General features: G+C 42.8%; 1 protein-coding gene across 2 annotated transcripts; it reads left to right on the forward strand.

Annotated features, from left to right (window-relative positions):
• LOC310672013 (uncharacterized protein) lies at nucleotides 1-9442 on the forward strand. Of its 2 annotated transcripts, none has more exons than XM_083428510.1 (4): nucleotides 1-324; nucleotides 4489-4830; nucleotides 5712-5830; nucleotides 7673-9442. In XM_083428510.1, exons 1-4 carry the CDS (start codon nucleotides 258-260, stop codon nucleotides 7781-7783), a joined length of 639 nt encoding a protein of 212 aa, XP_083284636.1. In that variant the 5' UTR covers nucleotides 1-257; the 3' UTR covers nucleotides 7784-9442. The 2 variants fall into 2 exon arrangements, with proteins under 2 accessions (XP_083284636.1, XP_083284637.1); XM_083428511.1 differs by lacking the exon at nucleotides 1-324 and adding an exon at nucleotides 3836-4397.
• The last annotated feature ends 13574 nt before the right edge of the window (nucleotides 9443-23016 follow it).

Consider the following 23016-nt stretch of genomic DNA (forward strand, 5'->3'; position numbering starts at 1 on the left):
GAAAAACATGAGACTTGCAGCTCCCCAGACATATAAAGCACAAACAATTCTGAACCCCGAGCCTTGAAAATGTTTCATTATCTATTTATTTTCTTACCCACATACCCATCACACTTACGAGCTCAACATGTCCCATGTGACTTGTCTGTGGTTAACATCAGTCCTCAGGGTTGCTGTGTTTTCAGTTCAGAATCAGTTCAGTCACTTCAGCGACAAGCCAGTTCTGCTGCAGAGTTTTAAGAGAGTCATTCTGCAAAATGCCCAATTGGGTGCTTGCCATGCATGTTCTCGCCCTGCTTTCCCATGGAACATCAGCCTCCGATGGTAAGGATAAGAAAATTACAATTTTTTCTGACTTTGCTGCATTGTATCTGTATCTGTGGCGGGGAGGGGAGGGGTTGCCTCCTTAATTTCCCCCCTAAGGTCCTCCCCCTCCCCATTTCTGCAACTAGGGTTCTACCAATAACATCCTACTGTTTCTTGGGGCGTTTCTAGACTGTTGCTATTTTCAGATGGGATTCAGTCACATACCAGCAAATTCAGGTTGTGCAATTAAATTTGATTTGGAGCTCTTGTGCCTAAGAAAAACAAACAAACCTCCAGACATTTTGCTGAGGAAGGTGATAGAGAAATGCACTAGGAAGTGCGGCATAATGTTTGCTTGATGCAATGTTCTCTAACCTCTCCACAAACAGAACAAATGCTCAAAAATACAATCAGATTGCAAACTTTTTGAAACATTATTAAGGTGAATGATCAATAAACAAGTTGTCTTGAAGTGAACTCAGAGCAGGGCTGGCTGACCCATGAAGCCCAGTGAAGTGATTGCTTAGGGCAGCAGGATTCACAGGGGCAGGCAGTGGTGTAGCGTGGGGGGTGCAGGGGGGGCCGTTCGCACTGGGTGCAACATCTGGGGGTTAGGGTTAGGGGGCGCAAATCCACGGGTTAGGGGGCGCAAATCCAGGGGTTAGGGGGTGCAAATTACTTGCCTTGCCCCGGGTGCTGACAACCCACGCTACGCCACTGGGGGCAGGAGATCCCAATGTGGATCCTTCTCTCCCCACCCTCATTCTTGATGAAGATCTTCACCCCTTCTTCTCTGGTAGGCAAAGGGACACCATTTAGTAGTTTGCCTCGGGTGCCAAAACGTATTCGACTGGTCCTGCTTCAGAGGCTCCCCTTTGTCATATCCATCATAGCTGTTAACATCATACAAGTAGAAACTCCTCATGTCTTTTAACTCTTGAAAAATAACATTATCCCCCCACCCACCCCAGTTGAAAGTCCCATGAATCCCAAAATGTGTATCAAATTTGAAATTCCCATTTTGAGATCTTTACGTTTTTGAAGATTTTTGGATTTGGGAAATCATAATCTACATGGCCCAAATGTTTCCCTGCATACATGATGCCATTTACAGTGAATTTACATGTTAATAATTTCCTACTAAAAAACCTCACCCCACCCCAGCTGCTATTTTGCACTCAAAGGTGGTGTTCATCGTAAGCTATTGCGGGATTTGATGTGGTTCAGATTCCAGATCAGGGTCATATAGCTGCTTTTTCTCAAAATAGAAGGAGCCATTTTGCAATGCTTTCTGAAAACTCTGTAGAAGGTAAAGTGCAGTTTGACCCTCTTTTGATATCAAATGACTGAGCTAGAGTCAATTAACATGGCATTTGACAGGGATTTTTGTTTGGGGTGTCTGTGTGTGCGTGTGCGTGCGTGCATGCATGCCTGCTGCACAGCCAGTGAATAAAACACTGTTTGTGTCTGCAGAAAAGAAAAATACTGCTACAGGCAATGTTAATAGTCTATTATTAATTTTGAAACCTGAGTGTATGAATATAATTAGTGGCTACATGGTGGTTTAAGCTAAATTTATATATAAAAGATTAAGATACTGAACTCTCCTCAAAGCTTTCTGAGAACTAGTCCTCATTGTGCCTAATTTCCCCCTCCATAAATGATGAGTTCTCAATGGGGGGGGGGGGAGAGACAGTAAAAGATATCAAATATTCAAATAAAAACAGCAGAAAGCAGATCCTCGTGTCTATGCAAAAAAAGTTATCTAAATTAAATGATTTTGGCTGTACCAGAATAAGGTGATAATGGGCTCTGGTAGGCCTCTCTGTGACAGTAGGTAGGGTGGGTGGATGACAGTCGTCAGGAACTTTGCATTTTCCTATTAACATAATGTTATGGGGTAGATGCTGAGAAATGTAGGTTTTCTGCAATGAAAGTGAGCGTCTTTAGAAAACACTGCAGCAACAGTTCTCTGGTTTCCACATACCACTAAATCATGGTTTACTAATGGCTTAGAATTATGTGTGAACCCTTTTCGATGGATTGGCTATGTTTGCTTACTGCTAGCAAACCGCAATCTGAAACCATGGTTTGTTGTTGGCTTATGAACCTTGATTTGATGGTATATGTGAACTCAGCATGCTTTGTAAACCATGGTTTGTTTGACCACTACACTCCAGACACTCACCAAACAACAAAGGCAAGAGCAGCTGTAAAACAAAACAAGCTTTAAAGAAACAATTCATGGTTTATTTGTCAACTGTGCTTAACTTTGTTAAACAAACCATGGCTAGGCATTATGCGTGAAATTGGCCAGTGTGAATCCCTGGTATTTCCAGGTAGGGCTAAGAAACCCTGGAAAGTCATTGTGAGTCAGGGTAGACCAGGGGTTGTCAAGCTAGTCCCTACCCCCCACTAGTAGACGTTTCAGAATTCTAGGTGGGCAGTAGGGGGTTCTATGGCACAAGCTGAATCCTCCTTCCATTGAGTACTGGTGGGTGGTAAGGAAATTTTACCATCAAGAAAGATGCATTAGTGGGCGGTAGGTACAAAAAGGTTGACTACCCCTGGTGTAGACTAAGGTGGTTCAACTTGTGGCCTTCCCGCCAGATTCAAGAATAATAATCTTAAAATCTTAAAAAATTATCATTTGTGTCATGGGTTGCTAACAAAAGTGCATACATCTGTTTGGATATTAAATTTGTTTAATAATTAAATCAATTAAATATATTAATTGTGTATTTAATTATATATATTTAAATATATTGTGTATATTAAATTATATTAAATATATTGTGAACACTTTAATTCACGATATGGACATTTAATTCAGTGTGTGGGCCGCGGGTTCTGTGCTGAAGTACTCTTGCGTCCCAATTAGTATGAAAAGTTGGACCGCCTTTATATAGACGATATTTCAATAGATGTCTCAGTGGTCTGATATACTGAATCAGAACACAGCTTCCTAAATTTCCATGTGTGGAAGCGGTCTTACTACAGAGAGACTGGACAAAGAAAAACATTCTCATACCTTTAAGCAGGCAAACAAATAAAACTGGAAGGGACATTCTTCAGTGCTGTGCGTGTGTGTGTGTGCGTGGTAGGGACAGTCTTCCAGGATGAAGAAACCAAATAAAATAATAATCTCAAGTGGTAGGCATTTCTTCTGGCGGGGTGGTAGTAGTTCTCTTGCTCAAATTCTCCATTATTTTCTCTTAAAGGTCACATGCAGGCAGATAACTCATTGCCCACACCATTAGAATATGCACCCAGAAAAATGCTAACACAATAACAAGCATTTTTTTTATTTTTTTAAAATTAAACATCCCTGTGTTGTATCTGTCTCCTGCAAACAGTGATATTTCAGGGGCTACGGACAACTGCAGACAAGCACATTCATATCTAAAACTCAAAAGCATGTTGGTGCTAGTGAGGAAAATCTGATTTCTCCAGGAACTAGTTGCGGTGTGAGTGCTGAATTCCCAGAAGCAGTAGCACAGTCTGGAGGAATATGTATCCCCTTTATCTCCCAAGGAAGCAAGGGAGAAATTGGGTTCACTTTGCATTTTAATACGAACCACCTGATTTGTGCTTCCCAAAACAGTACACAAACTGAAACACTGGTATCCTTTGGAATTTGAATTTCCAAATTTCGCAGTGCAGTTCTCTAACAAAAATATTTCTGCAGAAATTTCTTTATTAGGAAAACATGCATTAAAATGCATGCACTAAGAAAAATAACAAAGTACACTGCAGAAATATACAAGCCGGGGAAAAGTACATACAAAAATGTGTCTATTAGGAGAAATGCACCCTAAAATGTGGACTTATTTTCATGAGGACTTGGTTACTGAAAGAATGCAAATGACGCAGGAATGTAGCAAACTGAACTAAAGACTGGGGAGCTAAGAAACTGGGAGTCACTGAAATTGACTGTGCTGTCCATTCCTACTCAAGAGTGAAAGGGCTTCCACCATTTCAGAAACTGAAATGATTGTATCCACTCTCAGCTCCTGTTGGTTTCAGCATTTGAAACCTGGTGCAATCCATCCTTCTTAAAACCCACTGAAGTCAATTGTGCAAGTGTATAGGTAAGTCCCATTATTTCAAAGCAATACGGCCAATATCTTCAGAGTCTCACCTGTCCTGTATGCCTGTCCCTCCCCCTTTTTTCCCTTTAAGTCACAGAAAACAAACCAGAGCTAATAGTTCTCACTGCTGAGGAAGGGGAGTCTGTCAATATTACTTGCAAGTTTGACCAACAGGCGATGTCGGGGCTGCGTTTGAGACGAACACTTGTGAAAGCCATGGATGTGCTATATGTGAAAAAGCAGGATCTACGCATGACCAAAGCTCCTGAATATGCATACCGCATGGAGTACTTTCAGCTGAAGAACGCATCGACGATAATGCTGAAGCATGTGAAGAAGAATGACAGTGATGGGTATTTGTGTGCGGGCACCCTGATAATTAACCAGGAGCCCAGGATAATGAATTTCAGCACTATCATCTTGGCAGTGAAAGGTGGGTCAGGAACAATCATTACTTCAACAGTTAGAGGGAATGGCAGCTCAATTTGTTGGCTACAAAGAGAAAGACAAGTATCTAGCAAAATGTGTCTGTGCATGTATATACAGTGGTACCTCGGGTTAAGTACTTAATTTGTTCCAGAAGTCTGTTCTTAACCTGAAGCACCACTTTAGCTAATGGGGCCTCCTGCTGCCACTGCGCCGCCGGAGCACGATTTCTGTTCTCATCCTGAAGCAAAGTTCTTAACCTGAGATACTATTTTTGGGTTAGTGGAGTCTGTAACCTGAAGCGTATGTAACCCGAGGTACCACTGTACACACAACTAACTCATACCATCTGTGCAGTAAGCTGTCATGGACTGGCTGAATGCAGAGGAGTGCTGGGAGGCACCAACTGGGGAATCCCCAAGGGAACCCTCAGTGGAAGAAGGCTCAGAGGCAGGTGGGGGGACGGGACGGACAATGAGTGGTCAGAGGGAGAAGTGGGAGCAGGCTGGGAGAAGGAGGTGTCAGAAGCTGAAGAAGCAACAGGGTTTAGTGAGCAGGAAGAGGCTGTGGCAGAGGGCAGTCCAGACTCAGAGGCAGAAGAGAAGGGGGACCAGAAGACAGAGATGAGGCAGAATCAGAGAGTGTCCCTCTTCTGTACAATGCCCATAACTCTTTACGGACAGTACAGATGATGTTAATTAAGGAAACATTAATTCTTCTGTTCATGACAGACATTTATATCTTAGGGCATGTTTGGAGAAAGACTTGTAAATGGCAAAACTTGCATCCACAACCCCAGCATAGCAATTGGGTTCCTGATTTGCTCTTCTTCACCATAGGCTTGTGTGGAAAGTAACAAAACATGTTCCTCTCTTTCTATCTCTAAAGAGACCTCAGCTATGAAGCTAACCGAGTGTCCTTCATTTCTCTGGGTGCCATATATCCTTATCTTCATGTCACTGCTCTTGCTTGTTGGACTGGGATATTTTATCCTATCTCATATAGATGTGAGTATGACTAACACTTTCCTTCATGTTAGCTGAGTTCCATCAGTCTTCCAGTCTTCCTCCTAAAAGATTTGCACCTCACTGAGGAAATATTCCCAAGTATATAGCATCAGAATCTCTCTCCCCTTCCCCATAATTGCTAACTTGTTGGCATAATAACGTGCTTTTTCATGGGTCTGTATGAATGAGATGGTCTCTTGGACTCAGTATGATAGTTATTTCAGGACTGAATGGGCTCATGCAATCTCAGTGCTGAAGAGAAAAGAAATAGACTGAAGATTCAAAACCACATCAAAGCATGTTGACAGACTGAGTGCACAGAATTATCCCAATTTAACAGAATAGAAAAGCACACTAAAGGCTTTTCCTCTGCAATAATTAAAGCTGAGCAATACCAATGATAGGGATGCGGGTGGCACTGTGGGTTAAACCACAGAGCCTAGGACTTGCCGATCAGAAGGTCAGCAGTTTGAATCCCCGCGACGGGGTGAGCTCCTGTTGCTCGGTCCCAGCTCCTGCCAACCTAGCAGTTCGAAAGCACATCAAAGTGCAAGTAGATAAATAGGTACCACTCCGGCAGGAAGGTAAACGGCGTTTCTGTGCACTGCTCTGGTTTGCCAGAAGGGGCTTAGTCATGCTGGCCACATGACCCAGAAGCTGTACGCCGGCTCCCTCGGCCAATAAAGCAAGATGAGCGCCGCAACCCCAGAGTTGGTCACGACTGGACCTAATGTTCAGGGGTCCCTTTACCTTTTAATACCAGTGATGACTTTACCTAAAAGATAGGTGCTCCCATGATAGCTTTTCTCCCCTCAGAATTGATGCCATCCACAACAGCATGGGCTTTTCCGAGTAGTTTTCTGCTTGATCCACGCTTTCTAGACATGGATCCAAGTGGTTCTCCCCTTGCCTGCTCCTTTCCCAGGGAAACCCGACTCTTCAGCTCTCAGTTGGAGCAAACATCAATCTGGTTAAAATCTGAATTGCTGTTTGTTCCTAGCATGGTTTTCCCCAGAGGAGGGCAGCAGGACAAGAGGAAGTGTGGAGAAGCCCTGTATCTCTGAACACATAGATAACATTCATCCTAAATTGTTGCATTCCTGAGTTTCCCCCGCAAAGACATTCTGCCTTATACTGAGTCAGACCATTGGTCCATCTAGTTCAGTTTTGCCTACACTAGCTGGCAGCAGCTCTCCGGGGTTTCAGATGGTGGTCCTTTCCAAACCTACCTGGAGATGCTGGGGATGGGACCAAGGACCTTCTGCATGCAAAGTATTTGGCCTCCCAGTGAGCTAGGGAGCAACACCTGCTGCCTCTGCTTCCAAGTGCTAATGTATCACAATCCTGTGATAAATTTTGCTTCCATTACAATTGCAGCAAAATACTTTCAGGTGTTCTGGTTTGCCAGAAGCAGCTTAGTCATGCTGGCCACATGACCCGGAAGCTGTACGCCGGCTCCCTCAGCCAGTAAAGCGAGATGAGCGCCGCAACCCCAGAGTCGTCCGCAACTGGACCTAACAATCAGGGGTCCCTTTACCTTTACCTTTTAGGTGTGAGTTGCCTAGTGCTATTGTTTCAAAGTCTTTTGTCAGTTGAACCAGGCTTCTCCAGACTGGGGCAGATGTCTTCAAGCTGCTATAGTAGTGATCTGTATCAGTGCTTGGATATAGAAGAGGCCAAAGCTCTCCTTTTCTATACCCTACTTTTTTTCCAACACACTGGGTATCAGATCAACACATGCCTACCCATCCCTCCCCTTATCAATGTTGACTCCAGCCCTTTGGGATGGATCCTTGTGAGCAATGCATATTAATTGCTGCCTGCTTTCTCCCCCTTTAACAGATCAAGAAATGCTGCAACAAAGGAAAGGCAGCAGAAACACAAAATATGGTCTATGAAGACATGACGTGCAGCCTGAGGCGCAACACTATGAGCAATGTGTATAATAATTAGAAGTGATCTCTTGCCAGATGGAATAATCCCGTCATTCTAAGACCCAGCAAAATCCACTGCTGCAATATTTACTGCAAACAATGAATAACAAAGCTGGAATCTGCTAAGAATCAAGATCAAGTATTGTTATTATAACCACTTTAATTGAAGGAAGCTCAAGTCACTGACTGGAAAAAAGGCATTTAAATAATACTTTAAACTTAAACTTTTTAGCAAGAATACCACCCACCCTGCTTACCTACTAACCCCTTTGCCACTCCCCCTGTCCCGACACCAGGCCAACCCCGCTTCTCAGTTTACACCCGAACAACCCCTTCACTTTACACACCACCCATCTCCTTGCCTACTCTCTCACAGCTCACCCCAAGCCCTGTCCTCACAGCTCTTCCAAACCCTCTTTTTAAGGAGTGATGCACACACTTCAGAGTGTGGTCTGCAAAACCTCCCACTCTCCTTTAAATAGCTCACATGGGCGGGCTGCCCCCCCCCCCCACTGCTTGGGTGTGTTTTTTTCTTGCTTGCTGTTCTGTAATCATGATGGAGTTGCACCATTATGTCAGCCTTATAATGTATAGTAAGAAGTAATAATTTTGTATTTTTAGACATTTGCATAGGTTTTTTGACTTCGTGATTTTTTGTTTCCTAGAACATAATTTCCCAGGGTTTGATACTGTGTATTTGACTCCCGATAAAAAGTGAGCTTAGCAAGACTTCTAAGTTTATGAGTCTATAGGAATTTAGGAAGCTACCTTTTACTGAGTCAGACCATTGGTCCATCTAGTTCAGAATTGTCTATGTCTGGTAGTTTCTTTCCTGGTTTTCAGATAGCAGCCTCTAACAGACCTACCTGGAGATGCCAGGGATTATACCTCCGACCTTCTGCACACAAAGCAATGGTCCTTTCCTCAGACCTCTGTTGCCAGAATGAGCAATAAATATTTCAGTCAAGAATGTGCTATAAACATTTCAATCAATCTCTATCAAAAGGTATTTTTTGAGGCATCTCTCACCACAAGATATCCTCCTTGCACAATTTTGGTTTACATTCCAACACTGACATTTCCTAATGTTACCATACATCCTAGAAAGACACGAATATATGTTGTGCGCATTTGTACAACAAATGTTCTTACCAGCCGATGAGATTTCTCCTCCTACTGTCTTCCAGCTGCCATGATATTCATGGGTTTCTCTACTCCTCCTTCTGGGACTAGTCATCCTAGGAGTTTGTTTATGTATACTTTCTTGCAACCCACTCACTGATGTCACCTGAGGTTCCACACATGGCTTGGAATTCTGATGTTATGATACTTTGACCTGGAGAGCCTATTGGTAATCTGGTTTATGATTAGATGATTTATTATTCCCTGTACTTTTTTCTCCATGTCTGTCTTCTGGCAAATACTATGGTAACTGGAATACCAGTTAAATGAATGAGCGACAGTGATTCTTGGAAAGCTTGCAGAACTGTTTACTTGGGGGAGGCACAAACGACATAGCTGAGCAAGCATGGAAATGTATGGACTGACGAAAGTTTCTGCCCATACATGACGACCATTATTCAAACACTGGGTTAATGTAAGATTTGTAGGAACAGGCTTTGGTGTAATGGGTGAAGTCATCAGTCTTTTCATAACTAAATAAATGCATTTATGAGGATTTATCCTTTTAAAAATGGTAAACAAATAAATCACAGTATTTTATAATACTTACAAGGGGCTGTTCCCCTGCTTGCATTGCCTGCCAACTCTTTGTTCCCCTCCCCTGTGTCAACAAGGGGAGCATGGATGTAGCAGCAATTGGGGAGGGGGGACACAAAAAAGAGACTTTCTCCTTTTAGTTCCCCTTCCTCCTGCATCAGCGGCTGAAATGATCACTGTGGGGCAGGCCTGTCCTGCCTGTTCCTTTGCAGTGCAGGGGGCTGCCTGGTGATGGTGGAAGAAGAAGCAGCGGCACAGGAGGCAGGGCATCTGGCCTCAGGTGGCAAACTGTCCTGGGCTGGTGCTGGTGCTGACAGATCTTAGGAACACTAGAATTTCTGTAAAGTGAAGGGGTTGGCACACAGAATGGGAGCCTTATGTGAGGCACCTCTTTTGGTGAGCATATAGCCTAGCAAGGTGTGCAGGTGCTGTGCACTCTAATGACAGGCTTGAGCAACACTGAGCAAAACAAGCTTCCTGGGTTCAGAGCCACTGAGAAGACCACAGACCCCACTTTCCTGCAAATGCTCCTGTCTATAGCACACTCTTTTTGCTCAGGAAATGCACTGGTGGGGGGCAGCTGCAGTGTGGTTGAGAGACATTTATAAGGTTGTTTTGACACCTGGACTGTAAGATGGTGTAGAAAAATAATAATCAGTGGCTGGATCTAGACACATCAAAGAAGTGTTTCAGTTTAAAGCCGTTGTAAATTTAAACAGGGAAAACAGGTAGAGAAAAACGGGACTCCACATTGTCATTTGGTGGCACAAAGTTATATCACACGTACAACACATATAAATCGCTTTTTCTTTACCAGTCTAGCTGAGTCCATTGTGATATTTGGCTGGCTGAGTATATGCTTTAAAAATCATTTCCGGTTTCTAGATTGCGAAGAGTGTGGTAACTCATTGCTTATTTGTTTAAAGTATTTCTAGAACACCCATCAGTAACATTCCTGGAACAATTCGTCAAAAAAAGCACTGTAAATTTGAACAAAAGCTGCACAATTTAAAAAGCAGTTAGCAGGATTGAAATGACACCCGATAAGCTCAGGAAAATAAAAAGGTCGTCACCTGGGACAGATAAGGGTATAACGTAAGCGGCAGATAAAGGGAGAGCATTCTGCATTTGTGGTACCACCAATGAAAAGGCCATCTGTCTCTCCTAAGATAGCAGGGACACCTTCATGAGGCCTGTGGTTGAAGCTTTTCAAGTCTCCATTCATAGTGAGATACACAAGCTTCAAGTTAGAAATGCCACAGTGCAAACTCGGCCTCTGATGTTACCCCTGAATTGGTGTCAATCGTTTGGTGGGTTACTATGTAGCCAGATGTGGATTCATATCCCTGGAAGGAGAGAGTATTAGCAGTGTGCCTATCACATGCATATTTATGGTACTAAGTGAATACCTTTTTGTTCACCCAGGCCTTCTAAACATGTGCTCCAATACAACCCCTAGGCTGCTGTTTTAATGTGCTTGTAAAAACAAAACAAAACCCTAATGCTCACAGTGTGGTGTTATGATGAACTCTATCTGGTTTTATTGGATGCCTGCTACAGAAAAGTTTTACATAGTTCATGGTCAAGATGCCAAGGAAAATAACAAAGTTAAAAAAGCAACAGCCCAAAATAACATAGCTTTGAAACAAGACATTAGATTAGATAATACCATAGCAACATTTTTCCAGTAAATGACCTTCATGGTCCCTTCCAACTCTACAATTCTATAATTCTAAGCTTCTCTGACTGCAGATGTCACTGCACAATTCTACATTACCCTTGAAGATTAATAGATTAATAGTTCACTGTATCTGTCATGTAGGATATAGGACAATTGTTAGCACTAGCATATGCGCAGTGCACTTTTAGAAGAGGTGGTGATGGCCATTAGCTTAAGTGATATCCACACCATACATTTAAAGCACATGACTTCCCCCAAAGAATTCTGGGAAGTGTAGTTTACCCTGGACAGAGCTATGATTCAAAGCACGCTTAACAGTGCTATTTTTCTAGAAAAGGGGGTGCTGGAACTCACCATGAATATTTCCCTGGTTCTCTTATAATGGTAATGGTGCCCATTTGAGAGGTGCTGGAACTGAGTTCCGGTGAGTTCCAGTTGCCCCTAAAAATTTTCAGTTCCCAAGATCCTTTGGTGGAAGCCATGTGCTTTAAATATGCTTTAAATGTATGGTAGGATTTCTCTGACAGGGTGCAGCCACTGTAGTGCCCTCTATATGTTGTTGGGCTCCAGTTCCCATCATCCCTGACTATTGGCTATGCTAACTGGACCTGATGTGAGCTGGGACCCAACAACATTTGGAGGGCATCACATAGTCGATCTAGGATGTATGGCTCTTGGACACTGTGGATATAAGGAACCTTCAAAGACAGAAACACCAAATGCTGGAAAGCAACTGCAAGAAAGGGCTACTCCACAGAAGCCTTGCTTGTGAGCCTCCTACAAGAATCTAGCTGACTGCTGTGGGGAAAATCATGGTCGACTAGGTGGAGTTTGGCAGGATCCAGCAGGGATGCTCTGATGTTGTTGTGTGGGGAGAAAGTGCTACAAAGCAAGAACGGTTTGCAGTCCCCACATATCCACAACCAACTCTGTGGGGGACAATAAAGCACTGTGGCTATTGGATTCAGATTGCGTAGACTCATGAAACAGAGAATTTTAAAGATGTGATGTTGAATCAGTTGAGAAGGGCTGTATTATATGCAGTGCCCTAGGTAGGACTTTGGAAATAACAGTGAAAAGAAATTCTGTAACTCTCAAAGATGTCTTGGCAAACCTTTTCTCAAGGTTTTTCTCTGCTGTTGAGTCAAAACGGTCTGCACAATCAAATCAGTAACCTAAATAAAAATAACATCCTGAAAGTTTAGTCAATAGAGACAAGTTGTTAACCACAGTAACCAAAGAAATGCTTTGGGGACTGAACAATTGTTCATGGTTTGGAGATAAGACATAGGTTGTGTGTACATACTATACCTTTAAAACACATCCCCCCCCCCCACTCAAAGAATTTTGGGCACTGTAGTTTACTCCTCACAGAGTTACAGTTCCCAGAAACTCTTAACAAACTACAGTGCGCAGAATTCTTTGAGTGGGGGGGATGTGCTTTGAATGAATAGTATGTCAGAGAGAATGAAAAATACATGTTGCCATGGTTCTGAGGAAGTCCAGTATCAGTTATGGGAAAAGATTTCCTACAAAGAACGCTCTCAACACAAGCTGCATGTTTGTTTCCTTTTATAAAAAGTATTTGAAAGCAAACCATGATTGTTGCTGCTGATCCTCTCGGGCACTCTTTGTGCTTTTCTAGCTGGCTATAGGCACACCTTTTCCGTGGTCTCATGATGGTGGTCTTTGTGGTAGGAGAGAAAGGGCTGGGCTGTTCGCTGCAGAGGCCCTTCAAGGAGTTATTTTTAAAACTCAGTTTACCTGCCAATATTCTGCAAAGCAAAGCTCAGGCTTACCAGCTCACTAACTCACAAGTGGGAAATGCATATAAATATTCATTTCAGCTCAGACTTTCTTGCAGGGATGAGTCAGTGCTAAAAAGCAGAGAGGCTGGTGTGTGTGCTCACTTCTTCCCTCAAGTGGTAGGATCCAAAGAGTGAGCTGGCAGCTGGAAAGAGATGCTTGAGAAAAGGAATGCTCTCTCTTTCTGATGTACAGTGGTATCTCTGGATGCGAACGGGATCCATTCCAGAGTCCCGTTCGCATCGTGAAGCGAACATAACATGCGACTGTGCGCCTGCGCCTGCGTGGGTTGCGTTTCATCGCTTCCGTGCATGCGTGTGATGTCATTTTGAGCACCTGCGCATGTGCGAGTGGCTCCATTACTTCTGGGTCGCCACAGTGCACAACCCAAAAATATTCATCCCGAAGCTACTTTAACCCGAGGTATGACTACTTGTTTCTGCATTGATACACCTAGGGTAATACTGTTTAAGTTGTCTAATCAAAGCCAAAGAGTTGTAAATGTTGATGGATCTCAACCAAAACTCTCTGCTACTGTGCTGCTTAGTCAGTGTAGCCAAGGCAACTCAGGAACATAACTTGCTGAACAGTACCTTGATTTGTATTTGCTTTTATAATAAATTTGCAAATACAAATTTTGTATTTGCTTTTATTATATTATTTTATAATATAATAATAGAGTATAGCACAGCTTTGTACAAGTTACTTCTATATACAGACACAATTCAAACTCCACACACCAATCTCTGAACACCAGACTGCTGTGCCATGCTGCTTATAAGGGAAAACTTTTAGCCAATCAATAAATAACCTTTCTATCTCACTCTTTATAAAATCATAGAATTGTAGAGTTGGAAGGGACCTGAAGGTTTCCTCCTGAAAGTCAGTTAATGATGTAGAAAGGTGCATCTCACAAAGTATTGCAACCATTCCTCTCTCGTTGAAGAACAACTTTCCATTTGATGCTTAACTAAAGGTGTTTCCTTACTGTCTCTGTTTTCTGGTGGCATTCAACCACATACTGGCAGATTCAGATCATGCAATTATAGTTGATTGGGAAGGTCTTGTTCAGCTGATTTACTTCCTCTAAAGATCTGACTTTTTGGGATAATAAAAGCACCCTGGAAAGTGTGGTATGACACTTGCTTTGACACAACATCATCTAACCTCCCCGCTCAGAATGAATGCCCATTATAGACAGTGCCATCTAATCAGGATGAATTTTCATTAACAAACAGCTTGTCTGGAGCACCTAGGATGGACTGAGAGTTTCTGCACAGGCATAATATGGTGGGTCCTGATCGTTTCTTTTCAAGTGTGGTCTGCAGTGGACTGTGTTTGAATTTAGAACTGAATGCAAGCCATGCTGCCAATACACCCAGGCACTCAATTAATTTCTCAGTCCCAGAAGGTTCCCAATCATCCCTCCACAGACATCCCTTTGCAATGTGGTGTAGTGGTTAAGAGCGGTAGACTTGTAATCTGGTGAACCAGGTTCGCGTCTCCGCTCCTCCACATGCAGCTGCTGGGTGATCTTGGGCTAGTCACACTTCTCTGAAGTCTCTCAGCCTCACTCACCTCACAGAGTGTTTGTTATGGGGGGGAAGGGAAAGGAGAATGTTAGCCGCTTTGAGACTCCTTCAGGTAGTGATAAAGCGGGATATCAAATCCAAACTCCTCCTCCTCTTCACCTGATCCACAAGTGACATCAGGAGCTGTCAGGTGACTGACAGGTGGGTGTGGCTGGAGGAGAATGGCTTTGTGGCGCAAATTAGGAGTCTGGCAGCCCTAATTTGGTCTGTGGGCCAGAGGTTCCCTATGCCTGTATTACAACATAAGCTTTCACATTAAGAAGTTGGAGTTAAACAGCAGTGCAATGCAAAAAGTACAGCCTGTGGCAATTAAACAGAGCTCAAACATGTTCAAAATAAGAGCAGGGACCCTTCCAAAGAGTGGTCATTTGATGGCAAGTAGCTACAATGGCCAAATAGGAACCTCCACATTGAAAGGTAATATGAATTTCATTACCAAAAGTTGGAGACAAATTCCCTTGCCTATGTCCTGCTGATTTGGTTAGTTGCAGTTGGAACTAGTGTGCTGGGATAGCAAATGTTCTGCTATGTGTATAGCTCTTTGTTTTTGTGAGTGTTTTCATGTCTTTTAAAGCCTAAAGAGTCATTTGTGGTATTGATAGCAGAGCTGTGGTTATGTGACATTTTGTCTTCTTAGAAATGTGGCATTTTATCAGAAAGGCCACTGCAGATCACTTACCACAACTATCGTCTTGGGTCATTCAGTACAATGTGAGCAGAGTCTTGTGTGGGTGGTCTGAATATTAATTAAAACTTTTGACAGGAAAGGAAGGTATGTGTGTTCTCACCAAAGTAAATTTAACTAAGTTGTTTTGGCCTAAGCTTAACTGTAATCCCCTTTAGACATTGCACACACATTTACATCAGACCTTCACATCTTAATTTGCATGGAAACATGGGCGATCATTGAAACAAGCATGTTGTGTGCTATATACACATTTTTAAATGTTCATGTGCCAACATCTAGGAAACTTCATTGATCCAGGTTCCCCAATCATTTGTAAGGTGGTAGTTAAAGATGGATGCATGTAAACAGGGACTTAATGTTAACGTGTTATGTATTTGCTGCTCGAACCACCAGCAAGACATTTATATTTTCTGCAGCAAACCATAAAGAGTGGAATGGACCTTACCCTTTCTTAACCCCAACTTGTGAAAATTTCAAATGCAAAACTTTCCTGGTCTAATATCTGCCACCATTTGCTGCCTTTTAAAATGCAGCAAATTCACACACAGCAACCATCCACACATGGAAATGCATTAAACGAAAACCTGTCGGTTTGAAACCTGCATTGTATTGCATTGCAATAAATACAGGCTAAATTTCATGTACTCAATTATAAATAACTGTACAGTGGTACCTCGGGTTACATACCCTTCAGGTTACATACCCTTCAGGTTACAGACTCCACTAACCCAGAAATAGTGCTTCAGGTTTAGAACTTTGCTTCAGGATGAGAACAGAAATCGTGCTCCGGCAGCACAGCAGCAGTAAGAGGCCCCATTAGCTAAAGTGGCGCTTCAGGTTGAGAACAGTTTCAGGTTAAGTACGGACCTCCGGAACGAATTAAGTACTTAACCCGAGGTACCACTGTACATATCATTTTGTGTGAATTTTTAATCCCCAAGGTGGGAACCATGACTCCGGGTCTCCATGGGCATGAGGACTAGAGGCTATATTTGAAAAATAAGACTTTCTCAGGGTCCCAAAGCTAATTGCCCAGTCCTAAACATAGGGACGCAGGTGGCACTGTGGGTTAAACCACAAAGCCTAGGACTTGCCGATCAGAAGGTCGGCGGTTCGAATCCCCGTGATGGGGTGAGCTCCTGTTGCTCAGTCCCTGCTCCTGCCAACCTAGCAGTTCGAAAGCACGTCAGAGTGCAAGTAGATAAATAGGTACCGCTCTGGCAGGAAGGAAAATGGCGTTTCTGTGTGCTGCTCTGGTTCGCCAGAAGCGGCTTAGTCATGCTGGCCACATGACCTGGAAGCTGTCTGCGGACAAACGCCAGCTCCCTAGGCCAATAAAGTGAGATGAGCACCGCAACCCCAGAGTCGGTCACGACTGGACCTAATGGTCAGGGGTCCCTTTACCTTTAAACATAGGTATCCAGAGCTCTGTCTCTGACAACAGATGAGTAGATCCAATATATTTTATGGACCCTGGATACCTTCCAAAGAACTATAGATTACACCCTCGGTGTAAGACCCTTAAGGAGACCCTTAAGGTCAAAACTCAGGATTTAGCCATGGAGATAGGGACAAGAGGAAAGGGAAAGGGCGAAGGATGGGATATTAGGGATCATCTTCCCTCCCTTTTGCAGATCAAATGTCTGCTTTATTGCAGAACAGAACCACAAGGTAATGCATTTCTCAAACAAATCATACTTTGTTATGAAAATTTTACTTGCCAATCAAAAAAACAAGAACAAATTACTTCTTATTAACTCAAATCCCCTAGAAGTCCAGGGTTGATGGAAGATTGGCAAAAGCTATGAAACAGCATGAGATGGCTTAATCTCCTTTAATGCCTTTGCAAATAAAAAATAAAAAAATCTTCCTCCATGAGATTGGAGGAGACTTTTATTTAATGAAATAATTAATTAAAACATTTATTAAGGCTTTAACAATTGAGCTAGCTGTAGATACTCATCATTTACTGAACTGAAAAATCTGTAATAAATAAGGTTTTCCCTCTTCTATAATCAAATGTGGCATAATTAGCCAATACTGAAAGAGGCGTTATAATAAATACATTGAAGAAGACTTGCCCTTATAATTAAGAGTTAATCAACCAATTCCTGTATGTTCATTTAATAGCTGATTATTTCTACATCTATTTATTAAGGATTAAAAACTAGTCACAAATACTTAAATCCCTATGTATTAAATATGTGTTTCATTTTCAAATGCTATTTAATATCCAGTAATGAGCTGATTAAATCTAAATGGGATACATACTAGAGAACTTGGGTTTTATGAGTGTGAACCATCTGGTTTATTCCCTTTCTGAGGGCTGCATATCGCAGCACAGCTTTAAGACCTTTAATGAAATCCATCTACAGAAGTCCCCAGCTCTGCTTTGGAATCTCTCTGACAACAGCATCAGTGGAGAAGCCACAGCAGGGATGGGGAACCTGTGGCTCTCCAGAAGCTGCTGGACCACCAATTCCCATCAGCCCCAACCATTGGCCATGCTGGCTGGGGCAGGTGCCAGTTGTAGTCCAACAATATCTGGATTGCTGAAGGTCTCCCACCCCAGAGCTACAGAATTGGCTCCACAGCCACTAAACTTGGTGTGCTATGGAAGCCTCATGGCCAATCTGATGCAAGGACCTACTCATGTTGCCACTTCAGAAAACAACAATATGTCAGGAGAGGACATGCCAGAACTTGGAGCTTAGGCCAGGGGAGTTCTCCTCTGAAGAGGAGAGGAGAAGCCTAAAAGGGGGAGCCACAAGGGCCTTGAAAATGTTCCTCAGTACGAAAGAAGAATGGCAGATGAAATTAATGGACTGGACTATGCAGAATTGGACAAAATGACAGGAAGGATTCAAAACCTGTGGGACCAAAGATTTACAGACGATTGGAAGAAGTATATGAATTATTTGAAGAACAACAAATTATGCTAGTAGGACTACAAGAAGTTTTGTAAGAAGAAATATACAAAGTGTTCCAAAGTAGAAAAAGATAGAGATATTGGTTATGAGTTTGAAATGTAATAAGGAAAATAAGAAATGCATACTAAGAGATTAGATTGGAAAATTTTCAGACAGGACTGATGGAAGTAAAAAATTTTTTGAATAAGATGTAAAAGTATATTTAATCACTGTTGAAATTGGTATGTTAAAAAACTAATAAAATATTATATATAAAAAGAAAATGTCCCTCAGTATTTAGCACCTGGACAGCACACTGAGCAGACACACAGGTCAGTCACTGTCAGGGACTAACTTGATGAGGAAGAGTGGTAGGAGCCCCCCACCCAAAAGCCCCCCAAAGAAGGCACAGAAGATGACTTAGGTCCCAGATCCTAGTGGTGGGACACTGAGGGGCAGTTTGATGAGCTGGGAGGTACTAGAAGCAATCAAGAGGTATCAGGAAAAAGGAGGATCTTCCAGGACAGGGTTAGAGGCTGAGAGTTGCAGTGTGAGCACAGACTCAGATAGAGAGGAGGCAGAGATTGGCCCTGCTATGCAGCAGCAGGACAGTCGCAGACCTGCTGGCTCACCTCTGACACCTTGATTGAGGAGAGTCCTGAGCAACAGGCCAAGAAGAGGCTCTTGCCCCCTTGACACAGCCTTCATCTGCTTAGGATGGATCCAGAGTGAAAGGCCAGTGGGGGAAATGATGGAGCTAGTGGTCAGCTTCATCAACGTCAAAGGCAAACCAGAGTGCTGTTAATAAAGAGCTAATTGAATTCTGTGCCTGCCAGGTGTGTGCCTGCCCTGTGGTTGACATAGCTCCTTGACAGTCACTGGTAATGATTTTCCCCACTTTGGTGAGGTGTCTTGCATTTCTACTTTGGTTATAGTTGTTATTTCTAAATATCATTGCAATAGCAATGAGGAGCGTTGGCTGAAGCTCAGGCCTAGCAGTGATGCAGTGCTCAGCTAGTAGCCCAAGCCATCTATCAGACCTATTCAGTGACAGTCAATGAATCATTTGCTTGCTTGCTTAACAGGCAAACAATACTTAATCATCAACACCTCTCAGCAGTTTGCGTAAAGTGTTACTCAGTGGGTGCAGGATGCTATATATGTTGGACAACCAGGAACTGAGCAAAAGTTGAAAGAATGTTTTGTTGAGAGAGAATAAATTGAAGGGGAGCGAACAGGCGGATTTTGAAAAGCTCGACAATTTTCAGTGAATCTGGTTGGCCTAGAGAAACAGGTAAAGAAGCTTTACGCCTGTAACCGAGGAAAGAATACACAGCATGGTTGTTGAAAGGCTGTAAGGAAAACAAATACTATATTATCTACCACACTACAGGAAGCTATTACAGTCATTAATTCCTTTCCTCAGGGAACCCTGGGAATTCTGTAAGGAGAATTTTCAGCACGGCTGAGAATGGGAGAGATTGTGACAACAAAAATAGCATAAAGCCACACATATCTCTAGACAAGCAATAAGAAATGTGCCCAGGAATGTTGTGGAATCCTTTTTACCAGGAGCCTGGGTGGACATCATGAGATATAGGCTGTATTTCATAAATTGTTCTATAGCGAGTCAAGAAAAAAGCATTGGAGCCCCTCCAGGTATAGCTGGCACTCACTCCTGTCTTGTACCTGGGAAAAGTCCCCTCCCCAGTGTTGAGGAGGGGGGGGAGTAAAGCCAGGAGAAGGGTGTTTCCTTAAATTAAATAGCATCTCTTCCTTAACTCTGCCACAGCTTAAAAAAGGGGGTTGAACGTGGGATTTCTGTGTGTCAGTTTTGTCTAATAGCTCTAATATTTGGGCAGCTCAAGGAAATGGCCAGTAAATGCCATCTGCATTTAGTCCCCTCAGCTTCCCAGACGCTGCTTAACCGACCGGAGCAGCAGGTTATTGCTTCATATTTTATCCAGCTCAGGCACCATCCCTCTCATTTATTCCTTCTATAATAGAGCTCGCAGTGCTTATTTTCAGAGAAAGGAGATTTAACCCCTTTGTCTGCCACGGCCATGATCCCCAAGCCATGGGCTGCAGGAGGACTGCTACTGTGCAGTGAAAAACAAATTGAATAAGGGATAAAATAGTTCAGTGGCTTCAAAGCAGGTCTTGAGAAAAGAGGCTGCCCACTGCTTCTCTGCATGATTAGCTGCCCTGGAATTGCCTCATTCCAGCCAACATCTGTTAAGGGTGAATAATTCTTTCTTGTGGAAATTCTGCTTGCAAATGAAAGGATGATGATGTGGTTAGATCATTTTATTGCTCCCAACGCAGACACAGAGTGGGATTACCAGTCCGTAAAGGAGGTAAACTGAACACAGAAAGACATGGGGAGGGTTCCTCTTGTGGTTATTACGTACTCTCAAAGAAAATCCTGTCAGAAGAGCCAAAGTGGATGCTCAGTGTAAGAATTTTGGGAAACAATGTCCTAAGGTGACAGAATCCGGCCTACAGTGCTGTGTGCCTTGCAGTTAGCCTGAATTGCAGTAGGGCAGTGCAGGCCTGGCCCCCCTTTGGGGATGGCACCACTATCTACTGTTTTTCAAAGACAGGATTTGGCTAAAGTTGGGGAAGTCAGGCATGGTTTTCATTAAGGTCACCCTACCTTTCCCTCAGAACTGGAGGATAAGTTTCTATGGGCGGCAACTGAGAGGTAGACTCTCTTTGAGGACTGTCATGTGAATTCTGAGGTAAAACTCACCTGTTTTACCTCATGTTTACACACTCCAGGTCTGTGGAAGTGTTGGGGTCTGCAACATATTCATAGGCAATAGAAAGAAAGGCAACCCAGGAAGGATACTCATAATGCTTGTTGTTGGGTTTGATGGCCATTCCCCCAGTATTTTTATTCTTATTCCCCAGCACCATTGAGTGGTGGGAAAAGTTTCACCTGTTGAATTTCTGTCTGCCATGCAGCTGTTAAAGGCACATGTGCCCTGCCACAAAAGAAGTAAGGGAGCATCCCTTCAGCTGTGCAGGAGGCAAGTAGATAAAATAAGGGTAAGAACTGGGTAGCTTTATCCAATGAGGTTTCTAGCTTAGGGATGGGATATAAAAGTTTAGACTCAGGCATGGCTTCATAATGGTTAAGAAATTTGTTCCTTTAGGAAAAGCAAAATAACATTTCCCCACTAGAGGGCAGCCATGTTAACATTTATGTCTGACTATTGAAAATTCATTATAAATAGTTTTTCACAATGGGATCTCCTAAATTAGTCTCAACTCAGTTTTCTTCTGTAATGGGCAAAAAAAATCCCGAAGGTTCCGGTAATAGTTCCTGGGCTTGTGGCATTGTGTACTAGCTTGTGAACTGTATCAATTGTCTTTGTTGTGCTTGCAAATGAAAATTCCCATTGTAACATACGGTATGAAATGAATGTGTTGCAAACTTAATGCTGGACACGAGAGGGCAATGTTTCCCTAGGAATTTTCTTCCTAATGTAATTGTAAGTTGGAGAAGAGAGAGAGATCGACCGTTTTCTTGTAAAATTAGCTTTACTTGTATCTAGGTAAAAATGACTCCATCCTCAGGATTGTTTCAACTAGATTTGCTCCTTTTCTAAGAGCTACACTACATTTTTATATCTTTGCTCAGGACCTACTACAATATTGCCATAATGTGTGGGATGGGGGAGATCATACCTACCCTCCATCATTTTTCAGATGAAAATAGGTGCACACTTGTGTATGTATAGTGTCATGCTTAACCCACTTCTCTGAGTGGTTGGAAGTTCTGGAAGCACAGTGCTTACCCGGGTTTGGTTTCATTTTGAAAAGAATGCCACTGGAGGCTCCTTGGTGTTTTGAAACTTTTAAGTGCCATTATATATGTTGTGCACAGCTTTAAAAACCCAACAGCTCTCCAAAAGCTTACAAAGTCCAGCTCTCTCAAGTCTTTGAGTCAAACTTGCAGGTTTTTTCCTTCACAGACCCTGAGACTGCATCCTTCGCTGAAGGATGGGGAAGGCCTTTGACTAAGAGGAAGAGGAAGAAGATCTCCCAGGTAGGGCTGGGAGAGATCCCTGTGTGCAACCCTGGAGAGCCACTCTCTCAATCCGCTCTCCCCCTTATGGTAGAATTCATTTACTTCATTTGGTCTGTCCTCTGCACTAGCTTCTGAAACATGCCCTCCAGTAAAGTGACCGTGAACATGTGTTGCTTGTACAAAAATAAGACAGGGTTTAATACAATGTTTTAATCTCGCACTTGATCTGGCTGTACACTCAGCAGTTTTACCATCTGGATAACAGTTCTTGGGTAGAGTGAGAAAAGAAAATACTACTCTCTAGCATACTCACCTATGTGCATTGTAGCATTTTTTAAAGGAATCTACCAAATAGCCCAAAAGAAAGAAAAAAATAGGGACAGAGATTTATTAAGAGGGGCTATCCATGGTACAGAGACATAGTGGGAGTCCCTTTTCTCTCTCCCCACTCCCCACCCCCAATATAATGTTTATTGAATGCCCCCCCTTTTTTTTTTTTACAAATTGACTTCAAATTAAAGAATAGTTGGAGTCTTATGACATGAGATGCCTAGCTGCTTGTGAATACGCTGCTTTGTTCCCATTCCTTTTACAGGTGTTTCACTCGAGGCTCTAGGACACTTTGCTTTTCAGGAGACCACACATTACTTGCACAGTTGCAGCTGTTTTGCTGCTTGCTCTGATTCCTCCAGCATCAACGATATGCTCTGGATCCATCTAACAAATTCCTATTACAGTGTTCCTTTTCTTCACCTGCAGTGGTAGTTAAAGGCTGACTCATGCACCACACTGTCCTATAAGAATGCCACCCCAAGTTTCTC

The sequence above is a fragment of the Podarcis tiliguerta genome, assembly GCF_965153285.1.
Source record: "Podarcis tiliguerta genome assembly, chromosome: 2".
Lineage (NCBI taxonomy): Eukaryota > Metazoa > Chordata > Lepidosauria > Squamata > Lacertidae > Podarcis > Podarcis tiliguerta.